Here is a 20,679-nt window from a genome sequence, read left to right on the forward strand (position 1 = left end):
ACATGCTTAAGTATTAAAGGGTAAAATGTCATGTTGTCTGCTGCTCAATTTTCAAATGTCTTTGTGTATGAGATTGGAGGAGACTGAGGAGACATGACAACTAAATTCAAGTGTAGAATTCTGGATTGGACCTTAGAATAGATAAATAAAATCTGAATAAAGTCTGTAGTTATTTAACAGGATTGTAACAATGCTTATTCCTCACATTTAATAATTATACTATGATTATTATGTTAACATTAGGGGAAGCTGGGTGAAGGGTATATGGGATGTCTGTACTATTTTTGCAACTCTTCTGTGAACCTAAAATTATCTCAATATAAAAAGTTTAAAAAAAACTGTCCTAAGTGAGGCAGGACAGTAAGCCACTAGGAAAATTCCTGGGCAAGTGGGATGGGGAAACTCAGACAAGAAAATTAAGCAAGGCCAAGCAGTTTGGGCAGCTTGCAGTCAGCTTGTGAATCACAAGACCTTATCTTCCCCAACCAAGGACACTTGAGAGCAAATAGTTTATATCTCTCCTCCCTAACCAGACAACACATGGCTTAAATCACCCAGGCCTGGGAAAATAGAGAACAAAGATCCAATTAATGCCATTTGTGCCAGCTAAACACAAGGACAGATAAAGTCTGGGGAACAAACAACAAAACTCCCAAAGCATTGTGATGGTATCACTTGAGGGATGTTAGGCTGGAAAGATGGGTGTTAGAGCAGGAGGAGGGGGAGGGGAGAAAAGGGGAATTTATCTCACCCACTAAACAAAGAAGTCAGCTGTCTTAGGACTTGCCAAACAAGATGACCAGATGTATGTACAAACATTCCAAGATAAGCCACAACAATGTAGAAAGGGGCTTTGAGGACTAGTTTGCTACCCAAGATATCTGGCAGAGGAGCTTTGAAACCTAGAGAGGGAAGGGCATAAAACTCCTTGAACTCCCACAGGGAAGGGTACTCAGATTAGCTGAGTTGCCCACTTGTGCTTTATGCCAAGTGTATTCTTAATAAATTCACTTGTTTTACTTCCTTAGTAAACTCATTTGCTTTGCTTCCTTAATATTTGCTTGCTTTGCTTTAACACTACTGTCTGTTACTCATCTGAATTCTTTTTCATGAGCTGATAAGAGCTGAAGAGGGGAAAGCCCACGCCTCCAACTCAGGGGGCTCTCTGGTAACATAAGAACTACAGGAATTTCACAGGAAAAGTCCAAAATTGTTTACACGGTTGATAATGCCTCTAGAGTTTGTGTGCTGTCGACCTCTGCAGCATGTTTTCTCCTCTTATTCATAGTACCTAGTAACACAGAATTTCTTTGCAAAAGCTTGAAGCCCTCCACCCCACCCCTACACTCTTCTGGGGATAATCACTTCTTTACAAAACTTCTCATTCCACCCACCCCCTAGCCCAGATCAATTTCCCTTGCTGTAAATCCCATAGCACTCTCGACTTTCTCTTTTGTTGCATGCATCACTCTTGTTATTACCTTGATATATCTTCCTGGAAGGCAGCTCAGCTCCATAACGAAAGGACCATGATTATATCAACAATGCAGGCATACATCTTCATATTTGAATAAATTTAGAGAAGTATTTAAAAAGTTGGTGGAATCATAGTTAAGTGTTCATAGTTTCAGAGTCATGCATTTAATATTTATTGAGGCACCAGAATAGAGTGGTTAATCAAATATACATGGTTCCAACTAGATTGGGAAGATAAGTTATTTAAATAAAATTAGTTACAATTGTGATGCATGGCGGGAATTATCATTCAACGTGGAAGAAGGAAGTCCAAATAGATTTCTGTTTTCTATTTTTATTTCTTGAGGGGAAGGCCTTCAAAGTCCTTTCCTTCTAAGACTGCCTCTCAAAAGTCAAGGGAACACTTTCCCACAAAGCTCCTCTTCCCAGTTTTCCTAGGGGTTAGACCTATGGACACCCTCACAGCAGAATAAGTGATTCCCAGTCTCAAGTGGGCAACTTGTACTTCTGACTGGGGGAAGCCTGAATTTCTAGGCCTCAGCAGGCCTAGGAATGATCCAGGAAAACCGTCTTAAAGGAGTTTGGCTAGCTCCTTGGTAAGCTGTTCAATCATTCAACAAATTTATCTTTTGAGGACCAACTGTGTGCCAGGCACCTGGTAGGAGCAGGGGCTAAAGCAACGAATAAAAAAGACAACACATCTGTCCTCATGGAATCTCAAATCTAGTGAGGGAGAAAGACAATAATAAGAAAAATCAGTAAAATCTAAACGGGTATTTTAGGAAGATAAGTGCTAGAATAAAAATTAAGAAGGGTAATATAATGCATTTTCAATGGGGCAGCCAGGGAAAACTTCACGGCTTTTGAGTGAATATGTGAAGGAAGTAAGGAAACCAGCCTTGGGATGTCTGGCATTCCAAGTCAGGAGTGAGCCTGCCACCTTCAAGGACCAGCAGGGAGGCCATGTTGCTGGAGCTGAGTGCCAGATGGGGAGGGAACTAGGAGATGAGTCTGAGAGGCCCGTCACTTAACCCTGTAGGTCACAATGGCTTCTTCATGAAGGAGAGGGCAACGTTATGAACCTCTCATATTAACTTCTCATCAAAGGCATGTCTCATACAAGCAATGCACTGCCCAACTTTGTTATTCTCTGCCCTGTCATCACACAATAAGCAGTCAGTCCATTCCCATACTTACTAGGTTCTATTGGAGTTCCACAGCCAGCACAGAAAAAATTCTGGGCTGCTACCACGAGATCTCTCCTGGGTATAGAAAACAATAACAGTTACATTTCAGAAAAGGCCAATGGAGCATTTTTCAGCAATTTGAAAAGAAATTGACGTTGTGATATTTTTCTAGGCTTGGGGCCTTAATTTTGTCATTTTTCACTTGTGGAAGAAATAGAATTATTCGATAGAGTTTTCTAGTTGAAATCCCTGGGTCTTTTAAAAGCCCCTGCTACCACCAAAGCAGAAGTTAGTATCACAAATAACACTTCCACCAGGGATCTTCAGAGACATCACACTGTGCATGCACAGGATCCTCTCTTCAGAGAGAACCACAGACAACAGGCGATGCAGGGAGAAATTTTAGGTAGACCGGACACCAAGAGGTGATGTACTTGAGAAGTTTCCAAATGGAGCCAAAGAAATTTAGATAAATAAGGATAATGTAAGACAAAACTATACATCATTTCTCATGAGAGACCACCTAGTGAAGTGTTTTTTATTGAACTGTTGGTGCCAAAACTTCACGTGTGATTTGGAAATTCAGAATAAGTTATAAAATTTTATTATAGTTTAGGGTCAGCAAAAGTGGTGATGGCAAAAATATGCAGAACCCTACCCACGTGCCTTTTCTTAACTACAGTAGCTCTCCTCGAGATTAAATTTTCTTAAAAATATATTCATTGATTTTTATTTCACATTGCATTAAAAAATAGAAGGATCTAGTCCTTTTAAATTATTGTATATGATTTTTCAGGCTCATTATTAGCCACTTAAAAATATTCCCTTTAAGCTTATTTCAATTGCTATGTAATGTTTATAATTAAGGACACATAGTTAAATTCTCAACTTGTCAAAATTTACAGAGCCCCTCAAAAGCTCATGATAAACAGGGTGCCAAGAAAGCTAACTCAGAAAAACATGCCCAGCCTACCTTTTTTTTTTTTTTTTTAAATATATCTTTATTGATTTCAGAGAGAGGAAGGGAGAGGGAGAGAGAGAGATAGAAACATCAATGATGGGAGAGTCATCATTGATCAGCTGCCTCCTGCACGCCCCCTACTGGGGATCAAGCCCACAGCCCGGGCATGTGCCCTGACTGGGAATCCAACCACGATCTCCTGGATCAACCTCGGAGCTACACCAGCCAGGCCAGCTTACCTTTTCCTAAAACAAATTTTTCTTTGTTCCTCAATGTATTATTTATTTTTCTTCTCCTATTTCCACAGAGTTAGGTGGGAACTTAGACAATTTAGGGACTTGGGCCCAGGAATCGAAAAAATACTGGGTGGCTAGAAAGCCAAGTTAAGACCAGGTTAAGAATGTCGCACCCATCCAGTCCCTACTCAAAAATGAAAAGGTAGCTGATTTTATCTCCCTTATAACTGCCTGCTTTCTTGCAGGTGTTGAAACTACTGCCCCATACTCAGTTGACCACAGTTTGACTGCTATGTGACCTTCCTGGGGTGACTGGAATGAGCAGTGGCCTCTTGCCCCAGGGCACAGGAGGGAACCTAGTTACTAGGCAACTCAGCTGGAAAGTGAAAGCACCCCACTCCGAAACAGAAAGTTCCATAAGCCTGTATTTTTCAAAAAGCCCGCCTTTTTGCATAAGCCTGTTTTGTCCTCAGCTTATAAAAGGAGCCAAGCAGAGCCAGCCCCCAGAGCCAGTCCAGAGGATCTTTCTTTCCTGTGCTGCTTCCCTTGTGCCCCAGCATAAGCTTAATAAAATCTGTCTGTGGACAAAAAGGGGCCACATACTAACCTGACAAGTTCAAGGAAGGCCTGTGTGGTGGCCTTACAAACTCAGAGACCTACAGTAACCACAAAGGATGGTCTGAAATTAAAACTTTTTAACAAAAAGCAGTTTATGGCAGGTAGTCATTTCCTAGGCCAGACTCTCCCCTGACAAAAGTCAATCTTTACCTTGACTAAGGCTGTCTATTGTCTTTTGCTTCTATGATAACATACTTTTGGAATGTCAGGGTAACTCCCCTTTTTTCCAGAACCCCCTCAGGCACAACCAATACACCAGACCAGAGACCATAAATCCTCTCATTGTTATTGTTATCATGTTAATTGTTGACTGCTAACTATCCTATACCCACCTATGTAGAAGATGTATGTGTCTATAATTTTACTTCTCTTTCAATCCCAGAGGTTTCCTCACTTTGCTTTCTCTCACCTCCTTAATCTATCAGCAGTGAATTTCATGTAACCCACTTGTGTCTTCTCTTTTGATTGTAATGTATAAAATAAGGTGCAAAACTGCCATTCTCTGGAGCATTATTTCAATCCATTGAGATTTTGCATCCTGGCAATTGTTGAAAGTTTGGCTCAAATAAACTCACAAAAATTCTCTATAGGTTTTAATGTTTCTTACATTGACATGTCTGAAAATTTCTCTAGAGTTTCCTCTCAGTTTCTATTTTGGGGACCCCAAGAACCCCAACATGGGTAACAGAAACAACACAACTTGTTTTAACTAGATTGGAAGCCCAAACAGAAACCCAAACTTACTTAAGTGGTGGATGAACATTAAATATGACTTGAAATCTAGGGGGTGTCCAGTCTTCTGTCTCTCTGATCCTTGACTTAAATTTAATTTCCTCTCCTAAATCCACACTGGATTCAAAGTCTTTTTGGACACACTCTCCATTTACAACCTGCATATAACACAGGAGGAAATTTAGGAACAACTTAAGCCTATTCAGGAACTGAAATTAAAGAGCACTCAAATGGGTATCCAACATTTAAATTTACCATGATAAATTAAAACTGTTTTCAACTGAACTAAAGGACATCACAAGAGCCCTTCATGTATCTAAAGCCTTCTGCAGAAAAATTGCTTAAAACACCACCCAAATGAGATCACTGTTCTTAGTTTCTTAGTTATTTAGTTATTTTACTTGTTTCCACACTTTGGATTACTGCAAGTAGGTCACTGTGACCTGCAATACTTTTATGGATAGCAGAAGCCATACCCCTTTTAGTCAATAGGCTGACAGATACTGCCAATCAGAACCTCCAGTGGTTGTCAGACTTCCCCAGAAATAGCTCTTTTAAGACCATTCCCCTGCTTGGCTCCCCTCTGAACCATTAAACTTTCCTATTATCATTTAAAAGCCAAACTCCTCAAGTTAGCATTCCAGGTCCTCCATAATTGGGCCACCAGCATTCAAGCCTTATTTCCCAGGAAGATCAACATGGCCATCCCCTCACTCCACCAACACACACACAGACACGCAAACATATGCTATCCAACCATGCCAAATCACTCTGCTTAACAAACACCTCATACACCTCCATGTCACTTTTGCTCCAGCAGGCCTTTGCCTCCTTTGCATTTTCAGAGAGATTTTTGCCTACCCCTAATTTGTTTGTTTGTTTATTTATTTATTTTATTTTTATTAAATTTGTTGCGCATAGGGGGACTACTTCTGTTTTAGCCTTTGCCACAAAGTTCTCTGTCTTCCATGAGCTGCATGCTGCCAGAGGGCAGAGTGTTCTATAGGGAAGCAGACTGGACTTTCAAACTAGGCAGTGTGAGGCATGACTCCTATTCTACCAATGACCAGCCCTGCTAGGGGTCTGGAACTAACACCTTAAAATAAAAATGACAATAGCTTCTACTTAATAGTACACATGAGGATTAAAATGTGAATTACTGAGCATAGTCCCTGGTGCATAATAAATACTTGATAAATTTCAGATTCATCCTTCCTTTCATTTCCTCCCTAATGCCCAGTGACCACAAAGGAAACACATACATGTCTGAAGTAAATAGGAGGCATAATGCGAATTTAGGAACCTTCAATTCAAAGTCAACTTATTTTGACACTTACTATTGGGCCAGCTGCATTCACGGAAACTGCCAGCTGATAGTTAACTTCTGACAACATCCAGCACTTACGGAATACTTGAAACAATTCTTTGGCTATTAGCTCAGCAGAATTAAAGTTTGGCTCATAAATAACACTGAAATGTAAGAGATGGAAAAAATTAACAACTATATTCATGAAGAGTTTAAGGGTCTTCTTCAGATTTTCAACTATCCTTCACTCTCCAAAAACTCAGAAGAGGCATCATATAAGAGACCATGTATCAACCACAGTACCAACAGTTATCTAACTCAATACAATCCTCCATGCTCTTCAGAGCAGCTTTATTTACTGAGGGTACCAAGACTAAGAGGTATAGTGAAAAAAACACTGATTTAGAATCAGAAGATCTGAGTTCAAATCCTTCCTCTGTCACTTGACAGCATTGTGCCTCGAGGCACACCCTGTCTAAATCTGTTTCTAGATCTATAAAATGGGGTTTTAAAAAACCCCACACAGCCTATCCATGAGGATTAAATAAGAATGCATTCAAAAGTTTTTTAAACACTATAAAAACACTGTAAGAAACTTGAGTGGTGATTGTTTCATGTCTACGTAATTATCCCTGTCAGTGCAACTGGCTGAACTTGACCTGAGAGGTGATGGCCCAGGGGCCTATGTGCAGATGGACATGAAAGAGAGATACCTCTTAGAGGAGCTGCAGGAAGATCCACAGGTTTCTGTGGTATTGCTAAACTCTCCAAGTTCTGTGGAAAATAAAAGAAAGAGTAGTGAGGTCTTTTAGTCTGTTTCACTTAATCACAGACAATTTTATAAGAAAACAACCATAACTCCCTGCATTTCAGAAAGAACCAATTATTCAGTATCTCCATACTTCAGGTTTTTTTGGGTTTCTATTATGAGGTTACAGCTAATAACCAAAGATGGGATTTCAAAATATCCTCATCTGAAATTTCACCAAAATATAACTGAGAGGCCAAACAGATATCAGACCATAATGACTATTTGATTTTGCATTCCATTCTACAAGTGAGATGAGAGATTCACTGTTAAGACATTTGAAACAAAAAGAATATTTTATTTTTTTATATCAGGACATAAGCTGACTTTGGGAGAAGTTTCTCTGAATGCCACTATAATGTGGTATAGCTTGTGATGCACATCAATATGTGGGGGGATGGGAAAGGAGAGAGGTACCTAGTCATATCCGAAGAATATATAAATCTTACCTACAATAACAAATTTATCAGAGTCACATTTGCAGGCCTCTTTCACCACATCACAGTAAGTAGGTGTTTTAACTACTGGGCTGACCTGTAACACAGCACAACCTAGAGAAAGAAAGAAAAGAGGGTTTCACCAACAAGAAAAAGTACATGAGCTGCAGCATGCAACTGTATAGAAGTTAAGAATAAAAAGGGCTAAGAGGTTACTTTAAAAAGAATTTTTAAATTCAGTTTCAAGAATTTAAAAAAATGCAACTGTTGACAGCAGTGAGAATGGCGCCAGGTGTTAGACCAGTGAGGTCAAGACAGACCTTCTTCATTCAGCAACCTTCGTACTTGAGTTCTAGCTAGGAAAGAATTCAGGACCAAGACTCAAACTATAAGAAAACATTTATTTATAAAATCACAGAGGTAGAAGAACTGAGCTCAGGAAACAAGTTACAGAGGCAAAACAGAAGGGCCCTTGGAGCTTAAGAGAGAGAGAGGCAAGGACAACAAGCCTGTGGGGAAGAAGAGTGGGAAAGGGAAGGGAAAGGCACTGGTGGGCTTGGTAGGGAGAGGTGCTGTGTCCTCCATCCTAAGGGCTTTTAAGGGGGGAATTTTAGGGGAGGATCTCAACAAAATAATCATCTGCTTTCCAGGTGCATTCTTTCAGGGTCATGGTCTCCACTGATTGGTTGGTGCCAGGACAGGGGGTCATTAGTCAATGCAAATGGTCCTGAGGTCAGCCGTGGTGTCTCTTGTCTGGTTTTGCTGCTTCTCTGGGCCTGGAGCTGAAATACAACTGAGGCCTAGATATGTATTTGATGCAGGTCAGAACCGCATTGTCCTGGGAGCTTAATGCTTAAGAGCTATTCTCTGGCCCCTTTATTCGTTCCCCCTCTGAAGGGTGGGTGTCTAACCCACATGACTAGCAACATGCCAGGGAGGAAAGGTCAGGGGAGAGTTCGTACTACATGATCAGTGTTATGAAAGATCAGGGGGTCTAAACTGCATGACTAGCCATATGCTGGGGAAGAAATGGTCGCCTTGGGGGTTAGGATCTTGTTTTCCCTGTTTTGCCCTTTGCTAGGTACCCAGGGCTTTCCACACTGGTGACTTTCTGAAGTACCTGGCCCACTGTCCTTGCTCTGCTCATGTCTATCTAACTGCCTACCACACAAGGAGCTATTTCTGTGTTGTTCTTACATTCACTATCATTAAATGAAACACACGGAGTATGTGGGAGTTTAATCTACCTACTTCTACATATGTTTGAAAATCCCCATAAGACAAAGTTTTAAACAATTATGAAGAGGAAAACAATAATCTCAGCTTCACAGTGAGGTAAAGAATATGGGTTACATAAACATTGTGCTGAGTTGAATAGTGGGCCCCCTCTGCCTGCAAAAAAAAATCATGTCCATCCAGAAAATGTGAATGTGGCCTTACTTGGATATAGAGTCTTTGCAGATGTAGTCAAGATGAGGTCATACTAAATTAGTGTGAGCCCTAAATCCAATGACTGGTCATAAAAAGAGGGAAATTTGGACACATACACAGATATAGAGAGAGAACGCCATGTGAAGATGGAGGCAGAGAATGGGGTGACATGTCAACAAGCCAAGGAACATCAAGGATCACCAGAAGCTGGGAGAAGGACATGGGGCAGATTCTCCCTCAGAGCCTCCAGAAGGACCCAACCCTTCCACAACTTCATTTCTGACTTCTGGACTCCACAAATGTGAGAAGATAAATTTCTATTATTTTAAGATAACCTAGTTTGTGGTATTTTGTCACAGCAGCCCTAGGAAACTAATACAAATATGTACATACTTTTATATCCCTCATACCAGTCTGGAAAATTATCCTAAGAATGTCATTCAAAAGAAAAAATAATGAAAGAGAAAGGCTTTGGGACCTGGCCAGGTAGCTCAGTTGTTTAGAGCATCATCCCGATACACCAAGGCTGTGGGTTCCATCTCTGGTCAGGGCAACCAATGAATGCATAAATAACTGAAACAACAAATCAAGCTCTCTCCCTCTTTCTTTCTCTCTCAAATCAATAATTTTTTAAAAGAAAGAGGAAGGTTTTGTAGTCTATTTAAAATACTGAAAGCTACTTAAATGCCAAGTAGTAGGAAATTGATTTTGTAAATCACTCTATTAATTCAAGAAATACCATCATTGAAAAATGTGAAAGTCATAACATTATGAAAAACTGGATATGAAAAAGTTAATATAATCATATTATTAATGTACTTACATTAATATGAGTATCTAATTACTATAAAACTGTACTCACTTGAGTAAACATAGAAATGAATATAGTTGTTTAGGGAAATAGTGCAGTCCATAGGTTACAGTGAGGTTATGTGAGTGGGTTTCGTAGGTGACTGGCCACTTTAACCCTGCACTGCCCTATTCTAGCCAGGTGACAACAGACAATCAACTTCTCAGCTTCAGTTTCCTCGTGGATACAATGGGGGCAATTTTATCTACTTCCATGTTTCCCACACTCTTTTGACCATGATCCACAGTAACATACAATTTACATTGCATCTTAGTATAAGCACAAACATATATTTATCTGTTAAAAAAAGTTCCAGGAAGCTTTCATTGCTTACCCTCACTAAGGGAGGTTTACACTGAGACTTTTTTTTAATTGAATGTTCTCATGACCAACCTACAATTTAAATGCTGACCTACGTCATGGAGTAGCATCTATCACCAAAAGGTCACAAGAGTGATACTTAGATTAGGAGGAAAAGATGGCAGCAGAGTAAGCAGACCTTTCTTGCACCTCCCAGGGCCAGACTGGAAATAAAACTAAACTGGGGAACATTCACCGGGAATTACCAACTGAGGTTCGGCTGAGAAGAAGACTTATAACAAGGAAGGCCAGAAACCACCTGGAGACTGGTAGAAAGGGCGAGGTCACAAGAGGGGCTGGCCCAGCTTCCAAGGGCAGAAAGCTGAAAGTGAGGAGGGATCTTTAGGGGCGGGGGGGTTCCCTGAGAGGATCGAGGCACAGACCTCAGGCTAGGTTCTCCAGCCTGGAGCACCAGAGCCCAGAAAGCAGCCCACATAACATCCAGCCATGAGAAGCAGCAGTGCTTCTGGCCCCCAAGAAGACCAGAGCCAGTTGGAGATAAAGAGAGTTTTTTGTTTTGTTGTTTAAACCCAGAACACAGGATTTTTGTTAGCAGCTACTTACCCGAGGCTTCAGTGGAAAAAGGGCAGTGACGACTGGAGTTGTCTGAGGAAAGGCTGGGGTGGGAAGCATTGCAGGGGAGACATGGAAAAGTGGCAGCCCCAAGACCTGCAATCTTGTGTAGCTCCCCCAAACAGAAGTGGCCATTTTTTGTGAGAGGTGCAGGCCCCTCCCTGAAGCCACATCTCAGGAAAAGTGAAATACCCTGCCCTAAGGGATACAGCTCACCCCACCTTCAGGAAACCTGACTGCCATATACTACTGCAAGCTGACTTCTGCAGAGAGACAGCAGCAAAGGCCCAGCCTAGAGATTTAAACAGTCTCACGGAGTGTCAGTGACTAGTTTTGGGGTGGAGCCATTCACCCACTGTCCCAGGTGCTTCCCCCTCACAGGAGAGCTGATAGAAATTATAGGTTTCCAGCAGATCCCACTGAACTGCATATGAGGATCTCTGCCCAGCCAAAGACAGGGAAATATTCTGGGACACAGAGGAGTAGCTCTGGGACAGGGAAACACCCATCACTTTCCCTGAAATCTGAAAGGGAACTCCCTCTCATGGGAGTTCCAGAGGGCTTAATCTTTTCAAATCCACCAAAAGCCCTTTCAAAAACAGCCTTTTCAGTGATTAAGACTGATGGCAGAAGGCAGGCAGAAGCAGAGACCAGGGAACCTAGGGAGGTTTGTTGACACCCTTGGGCCCTGTGCTGCTAACAAACAGCTTGGCCCCTCCCATGTGTAGCCAAGTCCTGTGGAGTAAGTCTCAAACTGTAGGTGGCTTGAAGCTTATAACAGGTTGCTGAGAGCCACGTGTGGACAGCCTCTGACATTGGCTAGCACCAAAGTACCTCTCAAGACACCAGGAATCGGTAGACAAAACAGTTAGATTCAGTCAACAGAAGAACAGGATCCAAGGGGAGCTCCCAGGAGGCACCAAACTCTGCTGAGATGAATGCCACTTCGCCTTTTTTTTTCGGCATTATTTTCTTTATTACTATATTATTATTTTAGTCTCTTTTTTCCTTTACTGTCTAATTTTTCTCTTTCCATTTCTTATTCTTTTTTTCTTCTTTATCTTGCTTTCTCTTCTTTTATCCTTTTCTCATTTTTTGTTTCTTCTTTCTCATCTTTTCTCCTTTTCATAATTTTTTTCTTCTTCTTTTAGTTTATACCACTTTTCAAAAGACATAGGGTAGCCCTAGATGGTTTGGCTAAGTGGTCAGAGCATCAGCCCTCATACTGAAGGATCCCAGATTCGATTCTTGCCAAGGGCATGAACCTTCCTTGCAGGCGTGATCACAGGCCCTGACTGGGGGATGTGCAGGAGGCAGCCAATCAATGTGGCTAACTCACATCGATGTTTCTCCCTGTCTCCCTGTCTCCTCTCTCTCTTTCTCTCTGAAAAGCAATGGAAAAAATATTCTCGGGTGAGATTTAAAAACAACAACTATAGAACAGCTGAATGGATAAGAAAACATGACCCATAGATATGCAGTCCACAAGAGACCCACTTCAGAATAAAAGATTCACAGAGACTGAATGTGAAGTGATGGGAAAATATTCCATGCAAATGGAAATGAAAGAAGAAAAAAAAAGCTGGGTTAGTAATACTTATATCTGACAAAACAGACTTTGAAACAAAGGCTATAGTAAAAGACCAGGAAGGACACTACATAAAGGGAGTTTTACCAAACATTCAAAGAAGAACTAACACCTATCCTCCTCAAACTATTCCAAAAACTTAAAGAGGAGGGAAGTCTTCCAAGCACTTTTTATGAAACCAGAATTATCCTAATTCCAAAACCAGATAAAGAAACTACAAAGAAAAGAAATACAGGCCAATAACCTGCTGAACATAGATGCTAAAATCCTCAACAAATATCAGCAAATTAGATCCAGCAATACATTAAAAAGATCATACACCACAACCAAGTAGGATTTATTCCGGGGATGCAAGACTGGTTCAATGTATGCAAATTAATAAACATGATACACTGCATAAACAAAATGAAGAATAAAAATAATATGATAATATCAATAGATGCAGAAAAAGCACTCAACAAAATACAGCACCCATTATTTATTTATTTATTTATTTATTTATTATTTATTTATTTATTTATTTATTTATTTATTTTTTGCCAGTCACCAATGGTCCATCATTTATTTGAGCTAATTGGAAAGTTGGAGATAATTTTGGATTCTAGGTTGATGCTCAACTGCTGAGCCACACCCGGCCAGGCAGGTTTTCCTTTATAGATTACTTTCTTGTTTTCCCTGGCTGTCTTGAGAATTCTTTCTTTGTCATTAATTTTTGATAGTTTTAATACAATGTCTTGGAGAAGGTATTTTTGGATTGAGTTAATTAGGTATTTTGTTTGCTTCTTGAATTCAAGTATCTAGCTCTCTCCATAGGTTTGGGAAGTTTTCATACATTGTTTGAATAGGATCTCCATTCTCTTCTCCCTCCCTTCTTCTTCTGCTATGCCTATTATTCTTTTATTGTTCTTTTTGATGGAGTCACATAGTTCTCATAGAGTTCTTTTTTTTATGCTCAAGTGTCTCTCTTCTTTCCTCTGTGTCATTTCTAAATTTCTATCTTCCATATCACTAATTTTTTCCTACATCTGGCGAGCTCTATTTCTTATGCTTGCTAGTTCATTCATTTTTTTTTTTTTTTAATATTACAGATGTCCCTTTTTCTTTCTAATGACCCATTCCACCCCTTCCCATTCACCTCCCCAGTTCCTCTCCCTACTATTGTCTGTGTCCTTGGGTTGTGCATATATGCATATACATCCTTTGGTTACTCTCTCCCTCTCCACCCACCCGCCCTCCTCCATCCCTCTGACATTCATCAGTCTTATCTATGCTTCCATGTCATTGAATCTATTCTGTTCATCAGTTTATTAAGTTCTCTAGATTCCACATATAAGCGAGATCATGTGATGTTTGTCTTTCTCTGCCTGGCTTATTTCACTTAGCATAATATTCTCCAGGTCCATCCATACTGTCCCAAAATGTACAAGATCCTTCTTCTCTACAGCTGTGTAGTATTCCATGGTGTATGTCCCACAGCTTTTCTATCCACTCATCTACTGATGGGCACTTGAGCTGTTTCCAGATCTTAGCTATTATAAATTGCACTCCTATGAACATAGGGGTACAGCACCCATTTTTTATAAACACTCTCAGCAAAGTGGGAAAAGAGGGATCATACTTCAAAATAACAAGGCCATATATGACAAACCAACAGCCGATAGCATACTCAATGGGCAAAAACAAAAAGCATTTCCCTTAAGATCAGGAACAAGAGAGGGCTGTCTGCTTTCACCACTCTTATTCAACATAGTACTGGAATTCCTAGACACAGTGATCAGACAAGAAGAAGAAATAAAAGGCATCTAAATTGGAAAGGAGGAAGAAAACTGTCATTATTCATAGATGATATGATATTGCACATAGAAAAGCCTAAAGACTTCACCAAGAAACTGTTAGAATTAATAAGTAAATTCAGCAAAGAAGCAGGATACAAAATTAACCCCAGAAATAGACGGCATTTATATACACCAATAATGAACCCTCAAAAAGGGAAACTAAAAAACAATCCCACTTAAAATCGCAACAAAAAATAATAAGATAATTGGGAATAAACTTAACCAAGGAGATAAAAGATCTGTACTCAGAAAACTATAGGATATTGAAAAAGGAAATAGAGGAAAATACAAACAAGTGGAAGCACATACCGTGTACATGGGTTGGAAGAATTAACATCATTAAAATGTTCATATTACCCAAAACAATCGACCCATTCAATGTGATCCTTATTAAAATACCAACAGCATATTTCACAGATCTAGAACAAATACTCCAAAAATTTATATGGAACCAAAAAAGACTCTGAATAGCCACAGCAATTTTGAGAAAGGATAACAAAGTTGAGGGATCACAATACCAGATATCAAACTATACTACAAAGTCATTGTAATCAAAACTGCCTGGTACTGGCACAAGAACAGGCATAGAGACCAATGGAAAAGAAGAGAGATCCCAGAAATTGACCCATGCCAATATGGTCAATTAATATTTGAGAAAGGTGGTAAAAGCATACAATGGACTAAAGATAGTCTCTTCAACAAATGGTGCTGGGAAAACAGGTACACACAAAAAAAATGAAAGTAGACCACCAACTTATACCATACACAAGAATAAACTCAAAATGGATAAAAGACTTAAATGTAAGTTGTGAAACCATAAAAATCCTAGGAGAAAACATAGCAGTGAAATCTCAGACATCAATGCTCAACCTATGATCTAGGAGATTGCAATTTGATTCCCATCAGGGCACATGCCAGGGTTGTGGGCTCGATCCCTAGAAGGGGACCTGCAGGAAGCAGCCGATCAATGACTCTCTCATCATTGATATTTCTATCTCTCTCTTCCCCTCTCCCTTCCTCTCTCTGAAATCAATAAAGATATATTAAAAAAAAGAAAGTACATACAGATGGCCAATAGACATATGAAAAAATGCTGAACATCACTAATCACTAGAGATATGCAAATTAAAATGACTGTGAGATACCACTTCACATCTGCCAGAATAGCTGCCATCAATAAATCAGCAAACAGGTGCTGACAAGGATGTAGAGAAAAGGGAACCCTAGTACATTGCTGGTGGGAATACAGACTGGTGCAGCCATTGTGGAAAACAGATGAAGTGTCCTCAAAAAATTAAAAATGGAGCTGCCATTTGACCCAGTGATCCTACTTCTCAGAATAAATCCTAAGAATTCTGAAACACCAATGAGAAAGGATATATGCACCCCTATGTTCGTAGCAGTATTATTTACAATAGCTAAGATCTGGAAACAGCCCAAGTGCCTATCAGTAGATAAGTGGATAAAGAAGTTGGTACATTTACACAATGGAATACTTATGTGATGGACCTGGAGACTATTATGCTAAAGGAAATAAGCCAGTTAGAGTAAGACAAATGTCATATGGTCTCACTTATATGTGGAGTCTAATGAACAAAATCAACTTATGGACAAAATAGGTCCAGATGTATGGATGCATGGAACAGAATAACAGATATCTAGTGCTGGGGTGGGGCGAAGATAAGAAGAGATTAACCAAAGAACTTATATGCATATATGCATAACCCATGGACACAGACAAAATAGTATGGAGAAGGCCTGGGGTGGGTCAGGGGTTGGGTGAAGGGAGGCAAAAAGGGAGAAAATGGGATATAGCTGTAGTACCATCAGCAATAAAAAAGAATAAAAAACTTTAAAAGTGTGATACTTAATAAAAGATAAATATTTCATTTGGATGGTAAAAATATTTTTAAAATTCTTTAACATACATTTTTAAAAATTTCATCTAAACATTAGTATCCAACTATTCAACACATATTTATAAAATACCCATTTCAAGCAAGGCACTATGCTTATACAAATAAGACAAATCTCCTCTATCAAAAGAATTTAAATTCTTATGAGGAACTGAGACACTGATACACTTGACCACAAAGAAACACAGTTATGTGCCATGGGCCTTAAGAAGTTCAGAGGCAGAGCTCCACACTGCACAATTCTAGGGTGAGCCATGCACCTAAACAATTAGAGAGCATTCTGGAGCACAACTTATGTTTCATCTCACATGAATGGTACTCCTCCCCTGTTTTAAAAATCAGGGAACATGTCACATTGCTGGTGGCAGGAAACTGCTTTTGAAGAATGGAAAGGATGAAGGAACTAATGTGTGTTCCACGAGAGCTTAGCTGAAATAAAGGGAGGGAGGTCGGAGCTTTTGAGAACTATCTACGAGCAAGTATAACAAGCTAGATAACTGAAACCCACAGTTCAACACTGGGAAGTGGAAGAGATGCCTGCTGAAAAGGTACCGAGAAGTTGGATCCCACAAGGCTAAAAATTCCAGAATTAAATGTGGAAGAAACTCAGAAGCCCATTTTAGCAGACTATAAGTTGTATTCTAGCGAGACAGATGTGTGTAAGATCAATAATAAAAGGAAAGAGTTTGAAAGCAGACAAAATTAAAGGCAACAGATACATATGGAGGAACTAAATGAAGTTTTTACAAAACAACTGGCCAGAAGGCTGCTGTGGTGGTCCAGGTAAAAAGCAGGAATGGGGAATGGATGGAGTGGATGTCACTTACTGAGAAGTTGGAACTGATTTGTTCACTAACTAGAAACAGGACAGGGGCACAGGCACAAGGAAGAAGAGTCAAAGACAGAGTATGGTGTGCCAAAATATGAACCACAAGTCTCTTCTCTCCACTGGTGGCCTCAGAGGGGATGATGATTTATACTGCATTCCCTGGCCCCACTGGCCACACAACTAGCTGATCAGCTGTGGACACCCAATCAAAGCAGGTGTCACTACATGCTCTTCCTGGTAACCTAGATTTGGAATCCAGCAAGACTAAGTTGAGCTGTGAGGTCCTGACTGAGAGGTCAGGGAGATGGAAGATGAAACCAGGTGCTAGGGGGTGGGTAGGGTAGAAGTCAGGCTGTGGAAAAGGGGAATGAAGCAATTGCATGAAGAGAAGTGATGAGAGGCCACAAAGCCCCAAAGAGACAGATGACAGAGCTGCCTCTTTACTGGTCAGTTTTATACTTCCCACCACTGGATTCAATGAAGATGCTCTATATACTTTCTTAAAAATTCCTTTTAATTTGAGCCAGGTAATGGATTCAACAACAATTCATTATACACTTATTTTATTCCAGGCATTATGCTACATATGTACCACAGGGAGTGAGTTCTTCCCTCCTGAAAGGGTCCTGATTAAAAAGCTAGGTAAAGGAAGTTAAAAGGAAAAGCAAGCATGAGTTTTTTTTGTTTTTCTCCCCGGGAAATGGGCTTGTGAGGGAGTGATAAAGAGATGACTAGTTTAGACATGTTAAGTTAGAGATCCTGGCAGGCCATTCAGGTGGACATGTTCCACAGGTCCCAGCCACATGGAGCAAGGACTTAAAACAGAGGTGCAGGACTGAAAAAACAGATTTTAGAGATATCACCAAGAAGGAATAATGGAAAAATGCTGCAGTGGATAAAAGTCTCAGGGAAGAGAATATAGAAAAAGAAGAATATAGGACTGAAGCAGGACTCACACTTAAGAAATGGTAAGACAATGACAGGCCCTACCTTCAGTTCTCAGCTTAGGTACCCTCCCCTCCAAGAAGGACTTCCTGGAGCTCCTTCTACTCTGTGAACCACTCACTGGGTCCCTGCCTATTAGCTGAGTGATCCCGCATGGCTTCGTCAGCCTGGGCTCTACCATGCAAGCTCCTGGAGGGAAGCAGCACACCTTGTTGCATATTGACGCCCAGCATGCAGCACCTCACAGGCTCCTTGTTTGTGGAATGAATGAAAGAGGACTACTTGGAAAGGAAGAAGAGTTAGGAGAATGCTATGAGACAGAAAACAAAGGAAGAGGGAAAACTTCAGCCACTGCCAAAAGGAAAATTAGGGTGAAGTCCAAGGAAAAAAACACACATTGACTTAACCACAGAATGGGGCATGCTAACCAATCCCAAGCCCAAATGACAGAAATGGTGAGGATGATATAGGTAATTCAAGAAGTTTTAGACAAAGAATTTAAAGATGTACTTCCAGATTTGACAGAGGAGATACTATGTATGGAGATTATAGCATAAAGCTTTCTCATATTTGCTCCACTTGCCTTCATAGCCACTGTCTGAGAAAATGGAAGACCCAGATTCTTGCTTTATGTTGGTGTAAAAGCTCACTTCAGAGTCACCTTGATCATTCCCAAGTGACCCACTGACTTCTTCTACACTCCAGTTCTCTGTGTGCTGTTGACTCAGGATGTTACACTTCATTTTCTCCATTGCTGATATAATCATATCTGCAGCATAAAAGTGGGCGTTTTCCTACAGAAAAAAAAATTAACAATTAAAATACAAAAGTATAATCAACTTTTTTTTCATTGTGGTGTATAGGTTAAAAAATCAAGAAGCTGTATTTACGTGCAGTTAATGCATAGAAATATAAATGTTCATTTAACTGAATTATCATAGGTCATTATGTAAAGTATAGCTCATATCTTTCAGACAAAGATTTGGCCCACTGTAATCAATAGACAACCCAATTTGAATTTCTTGTGATATAATACCCTAGGTTGGTGGTAGCCCAATGGTTGACATCATTCATCAATTATGGCAGACTTTCCAGCTGAGTGTAGACACTGCCTGAGAACCCTTCTCAGCTTGGGGCTCCTGGCAGCCTCTACCCTCTACCAATCAAATGCTGAAATGAAGCCTACTTACCATGCTTCATCAAGTGAAATTTCCAAATTTAAATCACAACACTATCTAAAGGATTAACACTCTCTGTGGTTTATAAAAAGAAAAAAGATATATTCACCTTTTCTACATCAACAGGAAGCACAAATGCTTCTGGTGAGAAGGAATTTAAAGAAATGCTTCTTCCATCGACTTGAACAGCACCTGACAATACAGCAAGTTATTAAAAATGGAGAAAAAGAAGCCCAAAGATTATTTAAGGATACAAAATAATTCTGGGGAGTGGCTTTGAAATATTGTTGTTGGCTTTTAATTAGTCCAACTCTAGAATAAATTAGGGTGACAAAAGAAGAATGACCCTTCTGGTGGTAAGGCCTACAGATACTGCCTTAATGGTGATCATTTCTATGAGAGGCTATGGAACAACAGAGAAGACATGGAAGGACCACTGGAATGGAGGAGATCAATGAGGCAAAGAGGGTAGAAAGAGAAGAGGGTCATGGAAACTACTTAAAAGAGACGGAGAAAGGTGAGAAGAAACAGTCTAGAAACAGCCATAAGATTCATGGAACCACTTCTCCAACTCACTGCAATTGACCCACAGCTTCCTGTTTGCAGAAACAAAGTATCTGAAAAATGTTAGCAGAGTTTCTCTAAAGCAATGCTTCCTCCAATCAAAAACAAGAAGACTGCAGAAGGTATGTTTAGGTGATTCATCTGCTCTGTACCCTTAAAGCTACTCCATTACTGGCAATGAACACCAGCAAAACACAAATGATTTCTGTCATGTGATTTCTTATTGCAGCATTTAAGTCAAAACATTTCTGTGAGAGCCATATGAGCTGGGTTGTCCCAATTCATTAAATTAGAAGAAAATGCTACCAATGCCTTGATGATTATACACTCCTCAGGGTGACAAACAGAGAGACAAGCAATATCCCTCAAATTCCTCGCCTCATCTTCAAGAAAGACACTGTTCCATGGAAAACTCTGAACTTCTTAGCATCAGAAGCCATCTGGGGTGGGCAAACTTTTTCAGAAAAGAGCAAGTAGGTAGTAAATATTGTAGGATCTGAGGTCCATACGACATTGGTCCCAACTACTTGGTTCTGCCACTTTAGTGAGAAAGCAGCTATACACAAAGCAAGCAAAGTGGTATTTGTAAAATCAGGAGGCTGGCCAAATTTGACCTAGTCATAGTTTTTGGACCCTGAGTATAGAGAAAAGCACAGAGATGAATCAGAATGGATTCCAGTTCCAGTTCTCCATGCATTCTCAGTGCCTCTGCATTAAAATTTCCTCATCCCTTGAACTGGGACACTTACCTATTAGGTTAAAAGAGGTAAAGAATGTGAAAGTGCCTTGTAAATGTGTACATCCTATGCAAACGAAGGAACTGTGGAATTGTTTCTGACAACTCAAGTG

At 40.1% G+C, this 20,679-nt stretch overlaps 1 protein-coding gene across 3 annotated transcripts in view; it reads right to left on the reverse strand.

Annotated features, from left to right (window-relative positions):
• RUBCNL (rubicon like autophagy enhancer) overlaps positions 1 to 20,679 on the reverse strand; it is a 51,184-nt gene that overhangs the window by 14,356 nt on the left and 16,149 nt on the right. For all 3 annotated transcript variants that reach the window (XM_081129250.1, XM_081129251.1, XM_081129252.1), the window contains 7 exons: positions 19,376 to 19,458; positions 18,672 to 18,882; positions 7,774 to 7,875; positions 7,230 to 7,290; positions 6,548 to 6,680; positions 5,223 to 5,368; positions 2,674 to 2,738 (listed from right to left, as the gene is read on the reverse strand). In XM_081129250.1, the coding sequence (XP_080985376.1) occupies positions 2,674 to 2,738; positions 5,223 to 5,368; positions 6,548 to 6,680; positions 7,230 to 7,290; positions 7,774 to 7,875; positions 18,672 to 18,882; positions 19,376 to 19,458 (801 nt within the window). The remainder of the gene's footprint in view (positions 1 to 2,673; positions 2,739 to 5,222; positions 5,369 to 6,547; positions 6,681 to 7,229; positions 7,291 to 7,773; positions 7,876 to 18,671; positions 18,883 to 19,375; positions 19,459 to 20,679) is intronic.

The sequence above is a fragment of the Miniopterus schreibersii genome (genome assembly GCF_964146895.1).
Source record: "Miniopterus schreibersii genome assembly, chromosome: 2".
NCBI lineage: Eukaryota > Metazoa > Chordata > Mammalia > Chiroptera > Miniopteridae > Miniopterus > Miniopterus schreibersii.